At 40.9% G+C, this 12,557-nt stretch overlaps 1 protein-coding gene across 5 annotated transcripts in view; it reads left to right on the top strand.

The window, feature by feature from the left end:
- OCA2 (OCA2 melanosomal transmembrane protein) overlaps nucleotides 1–12,557 on the top strand; it is a 361,224-nt gene that overhangs the window by 27,597 nt on the left and 321,070 nt on the right. For all 5 annotated transcript variants that reach the window (XR_011498067.1, XR_011498069.1, XM_044763429.2 and 2 more), the window contains one exon: nucleotides 3,152–3,238. Coding sequence is in view for 3 of the 5 variants with exons in the window: in XM_044763429.2 (XP_044619364.1) it covers nucleotides 3,152–3,238 (87 nt within the window). In the remaining 2 variants the exon portion in view is untranslated. The remainder of the gene's footprint in view (nucleotides 1–3,151; nucleotides 3,239–12,557) is intronic.

Raw genomic sequence — 12,557 nt, 5'->3', positions numbered from 1 at the left:
TCATTCTCTGTCTTTTCACTTATAACTTATTTGTTTTTAGATCTAAAGTGTGTCTCTTATAGACAGCATATAGTTGGATATTGTTTTCTTAGTTATTCTGCCTTTTTATTTGAGAGTTCAATCCATTTATGTTTATAGTAATTTCTGATAAGGAAGGATTTATGTCTGCCAATTTATTTGTTTTCTGTATGTTTTATATAATTTCTTGTCCCCCATTTCCTCCATTACTGCTTTTTCTGTGTTTAATTGACTTTTTTCTAGTGACACATTTTGATTCCCTTATTTCCTTTTTTTAATATATTCTATAGATATTTTCTTTGTGATTCCACCAGTATTACATTTAACATCCTAATGTTATGACAATCTAATTTGAGATGATATCAACTGAGCTGTTTTTACTCGTAACACTTCTAACACCAAATGAGAGGGTTTTTCCCCCTCCTGACACCAAACAATTCTGATTATCTGCAAACACCAACTGAGTTTCCAGCACTTCAATTCAGTTCTGACACTACCTACCTGGAGTTGGTGTCAGATCTCACAAGTTAAGGGCTAAGTCCCATGAGACTGCCCCTACTTCAGATGCCAGCCAAGAGTCCTGGGCCTCCTGTACTTCTGACTTAGTGGCTAAAATTGGGGGGTCCCTTGACTCCCTTTCCAGGTTAGATAATTTGCTAGAATGGCTCACAGAACTCAGGAACACTCTTTAACTATGTTTACTGGTTTATTATTAAGGCTATAACTCAGAAACAGACAATTGCATGCATAAGGCAAGATATGAGGACGGGGGTGGCACAGAGCTTTTGTGCCCTCTCGAGGTATGCCATCTTCCCAGCACCTCAATGCATTAGCCAACTTGGAAGCTCTCCCAAGCTGTCATTTAGGTTTTATTTTAATGGAGATTTCATTATGTAGGCATGGTTGATTAAATCATTGGCCGTTGGTGATTGAACTCAGTCTCCAGCCCATCTCCTCTCTTGGGACATGGGGGTAGGGCGGAAAGTTCGAAGCTTCTAGTAAAGATTTGTACTTTCCAGCAACCAGCTTCCATTCTGAAGCTATCCAGAGGTCTTCCAAGAGTTGCCTCATTAGAAAAAAGATGCTGCTATCACTCAGGAAATTTTAAGGGACTTTGGAACTGTGTGTCAGCAACCAGAAGCAAGACCAAATGTCACACAAACTTCAATTGCATATAGAACCTCTGTTCATATACAGCTCTGTCCCCCCGCTTATGCTATTTATGTAACAAATTACATCTTTATACATTTTGTCCCCAATAATATAGATTTAGAATGATTTTTATGTATTTATCTCTTATTTCTATAGGAAATAAAAAGTGGAGTTACAAATCAAAAACACAATAATACTGATTGTATATTTCCCCATGTATTTACCTTTGCTGGAGATATTTATTTCCTCATACATCTTTCAGTTACTGTCTAGAGTCTTTTTATTTCAGCCCAAAAGTCCCTTTAGCACTTCTTGTAGGGGATGTCTAGTGGTAGTGAACTCCCTCAGTTTTTGTTTATCTGGGAATGTCTTAATTTCTCCCTCATCTATGAAGGACAGTTTTTACAGAGGTAGAATTCACATTTGATGGTTCCCCATATTAAATCCCCCAGGGCTTTAAATATATCAGTCCACTGCCTTCTGGCCTCCATGAGAAATCAGCTGATAATCTTATGTGGATTCCTTGTACATGACAATTTACTTTTCTTTTGCTGCTTTCAAGATTCTCTGTTTGTCTTTGTCTTTTGATGGTTTGATTATAATGTGTCTTGGTGGCATTTCTTTGGGTTTATCCTACTTGGAGTTTGTTGAGCTTCTTGGACTTGTAGATTCATGTATTTCTCAAATTTTGGAAGTTTTCAGCCATTATTTTTTCAAAAGTCTTGCTAACCCTTTCTCTCTCTTCCTTCTAGATCCCAATAATGTATATATTGGTCCATTTGAAAGTACTCCACAAGTCCCTTTGGCTCTGTTTGCTTTTTTTATTCTTTTCCTTTTTGCTCTTCAGACTCAATAATCTCAATTTTCTATCTTTAAGTTCATTGATTTTTTTCCTTCTGCTTTCTCATATTTGCTTTTGAACCCCTCTAGTGAAGTTTTCATTTCAGTTATTGTACTTTTAATCTCTAGAATTTCTGTTTGTTCCCTTTTTATAACTTCTTTCTCTTTGTTGACATTCTCATTTTTTCACGTCATTTTCCTGATTTCCTTGATTTATCTGCCCCTGCTTTGTCTACCTTTTTGAGAATATTTAAAACCATTGTTTAAAGTCTTTATCTAGTAAGACTCATGTCTGGTTTTCCTCAGCAATGCTTTCTATAAATTTATTTTGTTCATTTGAATGAACTATGTTTCCCTGTTTCTTTGTATGCCTTGTGACTTTTTGTTGAAAATTGGGTATTTGACTAGTATAATGTAGTAATTCTGTACATTAGATCTCTCCTTCAGAGTTTGCTTTTTTGTTGTTTTTTCAATCATTGAAGGTGATAGTAGTTCATTTATCTTGAGACTTTTCCAGACTATTTTTGGAAAAACTATTTGTTGTGTGTGATCACTGAAGTGTTTGTTCCCTTAGCTTGTGTTCAGCTATGTTTTGACAGAAATTCCTTGAATACTAGGAGCTGAAGCAAACAAAGAAACAAAACAGCAAAAACAAAAACAAAACAGAGAACAGCCACCTCTCGCAGTCTTTGAAGAGAGGCTCTGTGCTTGGGTGTTCCTTCATGACTTAGCTAGGCTTTCTCTGGGTTATAGATCAGCTTGAGATGAAAGTCTGAGTTCTCAGGAGTTTTCTGAGCATTTGTCTTGCCTGGATATGTATGTGGCTTTCTAAATTCCTTTGTATACATGGCTACTTTTGAATGTCCTAATTTCCCAGAGTCTCACCCCAGCTTCTTCTCTGGCCTTAGATGATCTGTTATGTGTCTCCACCTATAATCTCTTGCCCCAAGTATCTGTGAGTTTGTAATACACCCTGTAGCTTTTATGAGCAGTGCCTGCTGACTTTCCCACCTGCATTCTGAACTATGTGAAACAGAGATGAGCACCTTTCGTCATGCATCAATCTTTCATGTATCCCCCAGACAACTTAGAACAGACATATAGAATAATTTTCAAATAAAGTCTTTTCTTCTCATTCTAGTTTGAAGAGTTGGAGGGAAATGGAAAGCAGACTGTCACCTGCTCAAGACCAAGACCACCTTCACACCAGGGAGGAAGTGGGGCAAAGGCAAGTAAAATGCCCCCAAATTTGTCTACCCTTTTGAAGATGGCTTTTTCTTGTTTGAGCTTCTGCTTGATTGATATAAAGCTTGACTGTTTCCACAGCTCCTACAAAGTTTCAAACAGCTTCTGGTTGTTTTTTGATGTTTCTGTGGGAGAATGAAAACTTGGAGCTTCCTAGTTTGCCATTTTGCTCTCTCCTTCATTTTGAAGTATTGTTTTGCTGTAGAATTCTGGATTGACAGGCTTTCTTTCTGCATACATCTGCTGTTCAACTGCTCTAATATATTTTTCATTTCATTTATTGTACTTTACATTTCTAGAATTTCTATTTGTTCTTTTTTTATAATTTCTCTTTATTGATATTCTCTGTTTTGTGAGACATCATTCTCATACTTTCATACAATTCTTTAGATATGGTTTCCTTTAGTTCTTTGCACATGTTCAAAATAGCTCATTTAAAGTCTTTGTCCAGGAAGTTCAGTGTCTGGCCTTTTTGAGGGAGGGTTCCTATTAACTATTTTTTCCCTTGTTTCTGGGCCATACATGCCTTTTCCTGTCTCATAAGTTTTTTTTTGAAATTGGACATTTTAAATAATATAATGTGGAAACTCTGGAAATCAGATTCTTCCCCCTTCCTAGGGTGGTAGTTGTTGCTTTTTTAAGTCACTTTCCTGATCTAATTTTGTAAAATTTTTATTCTTTATTGTGTGTGGTTATGGAATTCTCTGTTCAGTTAGCTTAGCAACTGGACAGAGATATTCTTCAATGGCTTGAACGAGTAATTTTCCCTGTTTTTGCCAAGGGGCTATGTGTGCATGTTGAGATAAGCCTTTAACATTTAGCCAGTATCTCTCCCTTATTCTTTATTTCTTGCTTGTGCAGAACCTCAAGGTCAGCCAGAGATGAGAGCTTAGGGCCTTCTCAGGTCTTTCCAGGGCCTGTGCACAGCCCTGGAAATGCACACAGCCTTGCACATGCAACTGGGTTCTAAATTCTCAGGAATGTTTGGAGCTTTTCAAAACCCCTGATGGACAGCTCATTCTCCAGCTTTTCCTTTAAGTTTTTTGGTTGGCTTCTTGTTAGCCCCAACTGATATTGCTGCTTCAGGTAGCTGTGATATTAAACAATTGCTGCTGATTGTTTGTGACAAATGCTTTTGGGGAAAGATCTGTTCACTATGGGAACACTGAATTGGGTCAACTACAGACAATACCTGTGGGTGGGGTTTTCCAGGGTTACTGCCAGACAGCTTAAAGAGTGACATTTCTCTGGTAAAGGAAATTTAGAGGAGCTCTAATCCCATTCTGTTCACTCCAGTGGATGTCAGGCTGCTGTTCTCACCATCATTTCAGGGTTAATGGATTTCAAGCCTACTGTGGAACTGAGTAAAGGGATATGGGAATAGAGCAAGTTAAAATGCCACTGTTCTTATTACCGTTCTGCCATTTTTCTAAAATAAATTCTCCTTGAATTGTTGCAGACTTTGGTTAATTTTCAAAGTTCTGAAAATGTTATTTTGACAATTTTTGTTAGTCTTTTTGTTTCTTTTATGGAGGAGAGAATTTTCACAGGTCCTTACTCTGCCATTCCTGCTGTTACCCCCTGTTGCTTTTATTTGAAAGAAAAATCTCATCTCATAAAGATAATGCTTTTGAGATACTAAGTGGAAGTAATTTTTTTATCCCTGCAAGGGTGCAGGAAGATTGGATTTGGCTTAGAATAAACAAGTCATTGCTCAGTTTTGTATTCCAAATTTGGATTACAAGAATCCATAGCGTCAGGATGATAGCTTTGCAAGGCTGGCAGGGAAGTGCTGGCCTGGCTGGGCACATCATTGCTTGCAATGCTCCATGTAGATGGTATGTTAGCACTGCTGGAGGAAGTGTCCATGTGGGTTGTCTGCAACAGATCCCTGGTCTACAATCCTGGGAAGTCATGCTGGAGACCTACATCTCCCACCTGCCAGCACACCTGAGGAGCCTGAAAGGGAGTAGAAAGGTAAAATGTGAACACTTTGCAGCAGAGATAACAGAGACAGTGCTGAGATCTTGCACAGTGCTCCCTGGGCTTGGTAGAAGCAGCACAGTTGTGATGAGGGGCATGTGGGTGTGTGCTTGTTTCCCACAACCTTCCCCTCATGAGGTGCAAGTATGTGTGTGTCTGTGTGTGGCACTCCTTGGAGGGGAGCACTTGTCCTGATCAAGGTTTGAACCTTAAATTGAATGAATGCATACATAAAAAAAAAGACTATTTTAAATAGGAAGAGACTGAGAAACTACTAATTGGCATCCCATTCTCCCATTCATCAAGGGGACTAGGGACCCACTTATAGAAAGTAGAGTTAATTAATTACTTACACATGAGTGTTCCATCTAAGATGGCATTTGCCCCTTCCGTCCAAGAGTCAGTACAATAGAAAATCTGCAAAAGACTTGATTTCTGGGAAGCAAAAGACACTGGGAAGTCTTTAAGTAAGTCTCCTTTTTACATAGTTTTTGTGTGGAATACCATTTCATCTCATGAGTTATATAGATTTTTTTTTTGAGGAAGATTAGCCCCGAGCTAACATCCACTGCCAATCCTCCTCTTTTTGCTGAGGAAGATTGGCCTTGAGCTAACATCTGTGCCCATCTTCCTCTATTTTATATGTGGGATGCCTGCCACAGCATGGCTTGATAAGCGGTGTATAGGTCCGCACCCAGGATCCAAACCTGCAAACCTCAAGCCACTGAAGCAGACTGAGTGAATTCCCATGAGTTATTTAGATTTATCAGTAGTTTTAGCTTACTCGTTTTCTGATTTTAAGTGTAATTCTAGACTTTTAAAAATTATTTTATTTTGAAATAATTTTAATCTTAGAGAAAAGTTACAGAATAGTATGACAAAATCCCATATATCATTCATCTAGAAACTTCAGTTAAGCTTTGCCAGCTCTCCCAGTAATGTCCTTCCTTTATAGCAAAAGACCCCATTCAAAAGCACGTTTCTTTTTGTTGTGATGTTTCTTTATTCTCTTTCAGTCTGAAACATTTTTTCAATCTCTTCTTAGCTTTCATGATGTTGAACCTTTTGAGGATTAGGGTCCACTTATTTTATAGACTCTTCCCCAATTTTTGTTCACCTGATATGTCCTTGGGTTGGGTTCAGGTTATGCGTTTTTTGGCAGCAACATTGGAGAAGTGATTGCGGTGCTCTTCTCCTTCCATCCTTTTAGGTGGAGCGTGATTTCACATTGGCCCATTACTGAAAATGTTTGCTTTGATCACTTGATCAGGGTAGTGTCCACCAGACTTCCCCACCATAAAGTTTCTCTTTTCTCTTCTGTAATTATGTAAAAAATTATGTAATTATTATGTAAAAAAATGTCAGTATCTCTTTCCTTGTCCGACTTGTTCACCCATTAGCTTTAGCATCTATTGGTGTTTCTTGTCTGCATTAATTTTTACTATGGCAGCACCAGATTGTCTGCATGCTCTTTAGCACCCGCTTCCTGTAGGCATCATTGGTATCCTAGTCCTTCTCTGTGTCCCCGTGGAGATTTGACAACACAGGACAGAAAGCTACAGGTCCCGCCATTCTGGCTTTGTTATCCTCTTATGCCCACCACTTCCTTGAGCTCATCAAGCTTCTCAGCCTCCTCCCACACACACTTCCATTTTCCTCCTGGTTCCATGGTGTGTTTTCCTCCTCTTCCAGCCAATTCCCAGGGCTGTATCACTTTGCCTCTCTCTTGCCACCTCGTGCCCCCTGAGCTTCACCTCAGCTTTGACTCTCCCATTCTGACCCTCAGGGTGCCAACCATGCTAGCAGAGACTGGTCGCTGTGTGTGCAGTTATTACCCTTGCAAATTCTCACCCCACAAGATTTTCAGCAGCAACCTTTTCACGAGTTGATTCTGTGCTCTCAATATTATGAACCATGGCAGCTATCCCACACCTTCCTCACTCTTCTCATACTTCCTCTCTTCCAGCAAATGGCCCTGTCTTCTGCTTTAGAGAGAGAATTTGGGTCACCAGTCTCTAATGCCCTCTGCTGTGTCTCACTTATGTGTACATAACTGACTGGGTGAAGCTTGGTGGACTTGTGACCTCTCTGGCTTTAGTAAGGGCTGAACTCTGAAGAGTTCAATTTCTCTCTCTAACCCTGGCTTACACCCTCCCCTCTGCAGTGGAGCTGAGCTGTCACCCAGGGGCTAGCTAGACTGGATTCTGTCTTTCCTGTACTATCAGTTCCACCTGCCAGGATTGTGGCAGGAAGTACCCAGGGATTTCTGTGATGGCAACAAGCACACTGAGAGAGCTGCTCTCTGCTATCATGTGCTAAGTGGCCCCTCGCCTCCCATCTCTCCTGTACTCTACAGGAGTGGGGAGGAACCTGGGCTCAAATGGATGGTGCAGGATTTAGAAAGGGCAATTTTGTCAGCTCCTAAACAGGGAGGTGTGTTTTGTACAGACATGTCGTCTTCTAATTTCCTGCATACTCTCCTTTCCCTGTGGAGCGCAGCCATCATGGCACTTTCTTTGGACCTCTAGGAATGTGCCCCTTCACCCAGTACCATCAGAGCTGTCCTAAGCCTTGGGCCTCTCAGGGGCTTGTCACCACATCCTCAGGACAGCCTTTCACCATAGCATGGACTCTTTGCTGAACATCCACCTGGGCTAGGCTGGGCTCTAATGTGTTACATTTATTACATCTTTTTGTCCCACTGGCCTGCAAGAGGGGTGCTGTTCATTGCCATTTTTGGGGGCATGGAGGTCAGTATCCTTGTTTCTGGTCTCCCTGAGAATGTTTGACTCTGGAGTGTCCTCCAGTGTGTGAGGAAGTTCTAGCCTTCTCTGTTGTGCAGCAGTCATAGCAAGTGGGGTTGCTGTCCTCCCTCCCACCAAGCCAGCCAAGTGTCTAGTGCTAGGACCCTCCACCTCCCTCACCTTTGCCCGTATCACCTGCCCCTAGGTCCTGATCCATCTCTAAGCTGCCTTCCCTTCCATGTTGCTGGCTCTGCCTGTGTCCCTGAGGATGGCACCAATACTTTGTGTCCATACCACTCAGGCCTTCAATAAACTATGCCTTTCTCATCCTGGGCTGGTTCAATTTGGTGTTGCTGTAAGGTGGTGAGTCCAGTACTTTTACTCTTGTTATGGGGTGACCACATTTCCCAGCTGTCCCTCACATCTGCCACCCACCTAGCCACTTGGCTCCTCCTCATTGAGGCCCTCCTGCAAACATCTGGAGACACCCTTGGGAGTCTTACTAGTTCCTGTGTTACCTGCCAGAGCCTGCACTCTGTGGAGGAACTGGTGTGATTGTTCTCCACGCCCCAGGCCATCTTCCCCCAGTACCCAGCTGGACCACTCAGAGCAGTTAGGGCTGGTGGAGAGGCCTGCTTCTCAGTTTCTGCTGCTGGGGGATGGGGCTGCAGAGGATGGGCCTGCATGCTGGGTGGGTTCCTTCAGCCTGGGCCCCACCTAGGTCCTGTGTGCCTTCCTAAGGGCACACCGCACTGACCGCCCAGGGGAGAGGAGCTGTCAGACCCTCACTTTCCTGGGTGAGCATCCACTGAGGCCTGGGGGTGCTGCCAGGGGTGGGTTTGTAGAGCAAGCCTGAAGCTCCTCCTAGATGTATAAGCTTGTTGCCAACAGTAATTCATTCAATTATTGTAAAAGGCTTTGAAATGCCATTTGTCCTTGGGGTTTGGCAGAAGCTGCAAAGAGAGGTGCTCAGCCACCTAGGGAAGGGCGTGCTAAGGGATGGAGAGACCGTGCCAGTACCTGAACTCACTGACACCACCCTTCTAGGGGCCAGTGCCACTGGGGGTTATGGGTCAGGGGTGAGACTGAGGATCCACGCTCACCAGGGAATGTAGCATGTGGCTGAGTTCCTTCCCTAGCCAGAGTGATCTTCTAGGGAATTCTGACTTATGCTGGAAAGGTCTGAAGATGAGAGGCTGAGCAGAGTAAAATCTGAATTGTTGTGCCAGGAACCAGGATGGAGGGAGCTGCGGGAGAGAAGTGGAAGTTTTGTTGATTGAGCGGAGCCCAGGAGGAAGCTGGACTTGGGAGTCTGTAGATGCACCTGCTCACCAGGACCACCGGGGGCACACAGCCTTGCATAAGGTTGAGGGGAATCCACCTAGTGGGAGAGCCCAGTCTCAGGAGATGACCATCTTCCTCCCTCACCCCTCTCCCTCTACTTCCTGCCTTGCACAGGAGGGTGGAGCCTGAGTTAGAAATGCAGATGAGACATTGGAGATCGCCCCTCCCCCCCCCCCCCCCCCCCCCCCCCCCCCCCCCCCCACTGTACTTTCCCAGCCCAAGAGGTGCCTGAGCCTGGCATGGGGAGAAGGTCTAAATTGGTTGCAAATGTGTCAATGCAAATAATCCATAAAAAAACCTATAAATCAAAATTGGGGGGAGTTTATGAGCCAACCTTGAGGACCATATAGCCTAGAAGAGTCTTTTCACAAAGGAAGGGGACATTCCAAAAAAGAGGGTGTACAGAATGGTTATATACTGTCAAAGAGCATGCATCACATATGATTGGAATGTCCCTTTTACAATAGTCACGAGATTGCTTTGCTGGCACAGCAATTCAATGAACACAGCAGGTTGGTGGTTGCAAGGTGGATAGTCACAAGGTGAATGCAGCAGGTCAGCAATCAATCCTTAGTTTAAGGGAGAGATGCTTATCCCTAAGGAAATCCCATATGGGGGAAGTTACATAATTATCTTTAAGGACATTGTTCTTATCTTGAGGACATAGTAACTATTTAAAGCAGATATACAATGCCTGCTAAACAGGCCATGTCAGGCCCTTTTTAAAAAACAAGGCCAGGCCAAATGAGGTTGAATCCAAATGGCTTCCTCATATACTCCCATATATCCTATTTCTTGTCATTTATTTATCAAATGTAATTTTTTTGTTTTAATCAGATAAGTGTCAACTTAAAAAGTAAATTGATCAGTTGTTTTCCCTGCAAAACGAGTTCATTTGGGAATAGCCAAAAGAATTGCAATTCAGGATGTGCATGCTATGGTGGACCATAGGCAAAGCCAGAGAGAGAAAGGAAGGGGCTTGCTTCTATAGAGAAAAAGGGGAGTAGGGAGGGGCTGTTCTAAATAAAGTCTGTTGAAGGAAAGCAACAGTTCAGGGTGTACTGTTCATTATAATGCATTTGACAAGGAAATCTGGCTATTCCTGTGACATACATTTTAAGATAGTAACTAGAATTACAAGTGATAACTTATGTCTATTTGACCAAAGTAACAATAAAAGATTTTAGAGGGAAATACAAAAGTTATGTAGTTGTAAGCAAAACTCAACTCCTTTAATATTAAGAAGGCTCAGTTTCCTGAATAATTAAAGACCTGATAAAAACAACATAGGAAATTATTTTGATAAAACACAAAATCTCAGTTTTCTAGGTAAAGAAACTTTCACAGTCTGTTATCAAAAGCAGGCCAATAGCACCCCCTCAGCAACCTTGTCCTCTGAGAAAAGAAAGCTAAATTTTAATTTTTGCTTCAGCTTACTTTTGATATTAAAACCCATTCATTCCAATTTTAGCCAGGCCTTACTGCATGTAAAATTCTTCTCCCAAGATTTCTTTCCAGAAACCTTCTACAACTTTTCTTTTACATTCAGATTTTTGTCTTATGTTTTTCTCTTTCCCATTCTGAAATAATCAGCCTCTCTTTAGGACAAAATTGCTTTCTTTTCCCTCAACAAAATGCATTTCTGTTCCTCATACGTTTTTATAGAAACACACATCTAACTTTCCTTGCATACAGAGATGTTTCTCTTTTTGTTTCTCGTAGCTTTAGTTGCCTATATTGGAATTGTTAGTCCTTAAAATCCTTAATTCCCAGTGAAAACTAAGAAGTAAGTGATTGTGGATTGGCAAATTTATAATCTTTCAATGTGACACAAGACATGGTTACTAACAGACCCAAATTTATCTTTAGTTTCTTTGCAATAGGAGGCCAAAAGTAGATAAGCTTATATTCAGTAATTAATGTTTTCATATTTTATCTTATTTTCATATTTTATTTCATTTAGATATTTAATGACCACCCATCATTTAGTTTAACTTAGCAAAACTCTAAAGTTTCAAGTTACCAAAAGATTTTGGAGGTACTTTTTCAAGCACACATACCATAAAATATAATTATTGCACCCAAAGCTCTTATCCCATTTTCATATATCTAAATTATTTGTTCCCAGCATTTATGTTTAGATTATTCACAAAAACTTTGTGTGACATTAAAGCAGTTAGTCATCATCTTATTTTTTTTTTGGCTGACAAATTTTGTAACAGAAATAACATGAGTTTAATAAATGCAGGTAGAATGAAAGTTGCATGTCTCCATTACATTCAGTGTTGATGCCTCTAAAGACATGCCTGTTTCATTTAGACCAGCAACCTTAAAATAGCTTTTATTTACTAATGTCAAAAGCACTTGGGTTAGTTTCTATGTTTTTGAGGCTTAAGAGTACTTAATGTATAAGTGCTTAATTTTGCCAATTAAATAGAGCTCAATTTAAAAAGAGCTCATTTACAAATTAGCTTTGGCAATACCATCTGGAGGTTGAAAAGTATCACATCTTTATAACATACATACGTAGGCATACATAACATAGAGATGGGCACACACAGAGATCCCTTAGCTTTCATTTAAAAATATCTTTAGCCATGTCTCAGGTACAAAACTCAAAGGAATAGTTGGATCCAAGTTGCATTTCTGGCAGATGGACTAAGTTTACTTGTTCAGATGGCCAAAGTCTTTTACTAAAGATTTTTTTTTTGCACATTGTAAGGAAACTTTTAGAGCCGTTTATGGAATCACTTTTTCTTTTAGAAACTTATGCATGCCAATCAAATAATGCGTCCCATTGTCTCCTGAGAGGTTTTGAATCCTCTCTTTTAAGGGTGCCTGTTAAGGAGGACTTATTTAAAACAGAGCCTCCCCAGAATGGCCATTACAATTCTAAATTATCCAAAAGTTCACCCATTTTTCCAGAAAGGCACAAGATCCTGGTCCAAGGACCAGATGGAACATATTTTGCCTTTGGATTCCCTAAAACATCTTAACTAGGAGGGGCCCTGTTTTCCAACAGCTGCTCCAAAGCAGCAGGAATCATATGTTAACCCCCTCCCCCCTTTTTGAACATGCTGGGTTACTTACCAAGAGGCTTCAACAAAAAGACAGAAACAGAAGGCAAGTTTTCACCTAGGAGTTTTCGAGATTACTTGTCATCAAAAGTTTAGGGTAATTGCTATTTAAATTTTTCCTTCTAGTTGTTTATTTGCTCCAGTTAACCCAGAA

Source organism: Equus asinus, chromosome 2, assembly GCF_041296235.1.
Source record: "Equus asinus isolate D_3611 breed Donkey chromosome 2, EquAss-T2T_v2, whole genome shotgun sequence".
Taxonomy (NCBI): domain Eukaryota; kingdom Metazoa; phylum Chordata; class Mammalia; order Perissodactyla; family Equidae; genus Equus; species Equus asinus.
The sequence above is the reverse complement of the archived record's forward strand: the minus strand, read 5'-3'. Positions and strand labels throughout refer to the sequence as shown.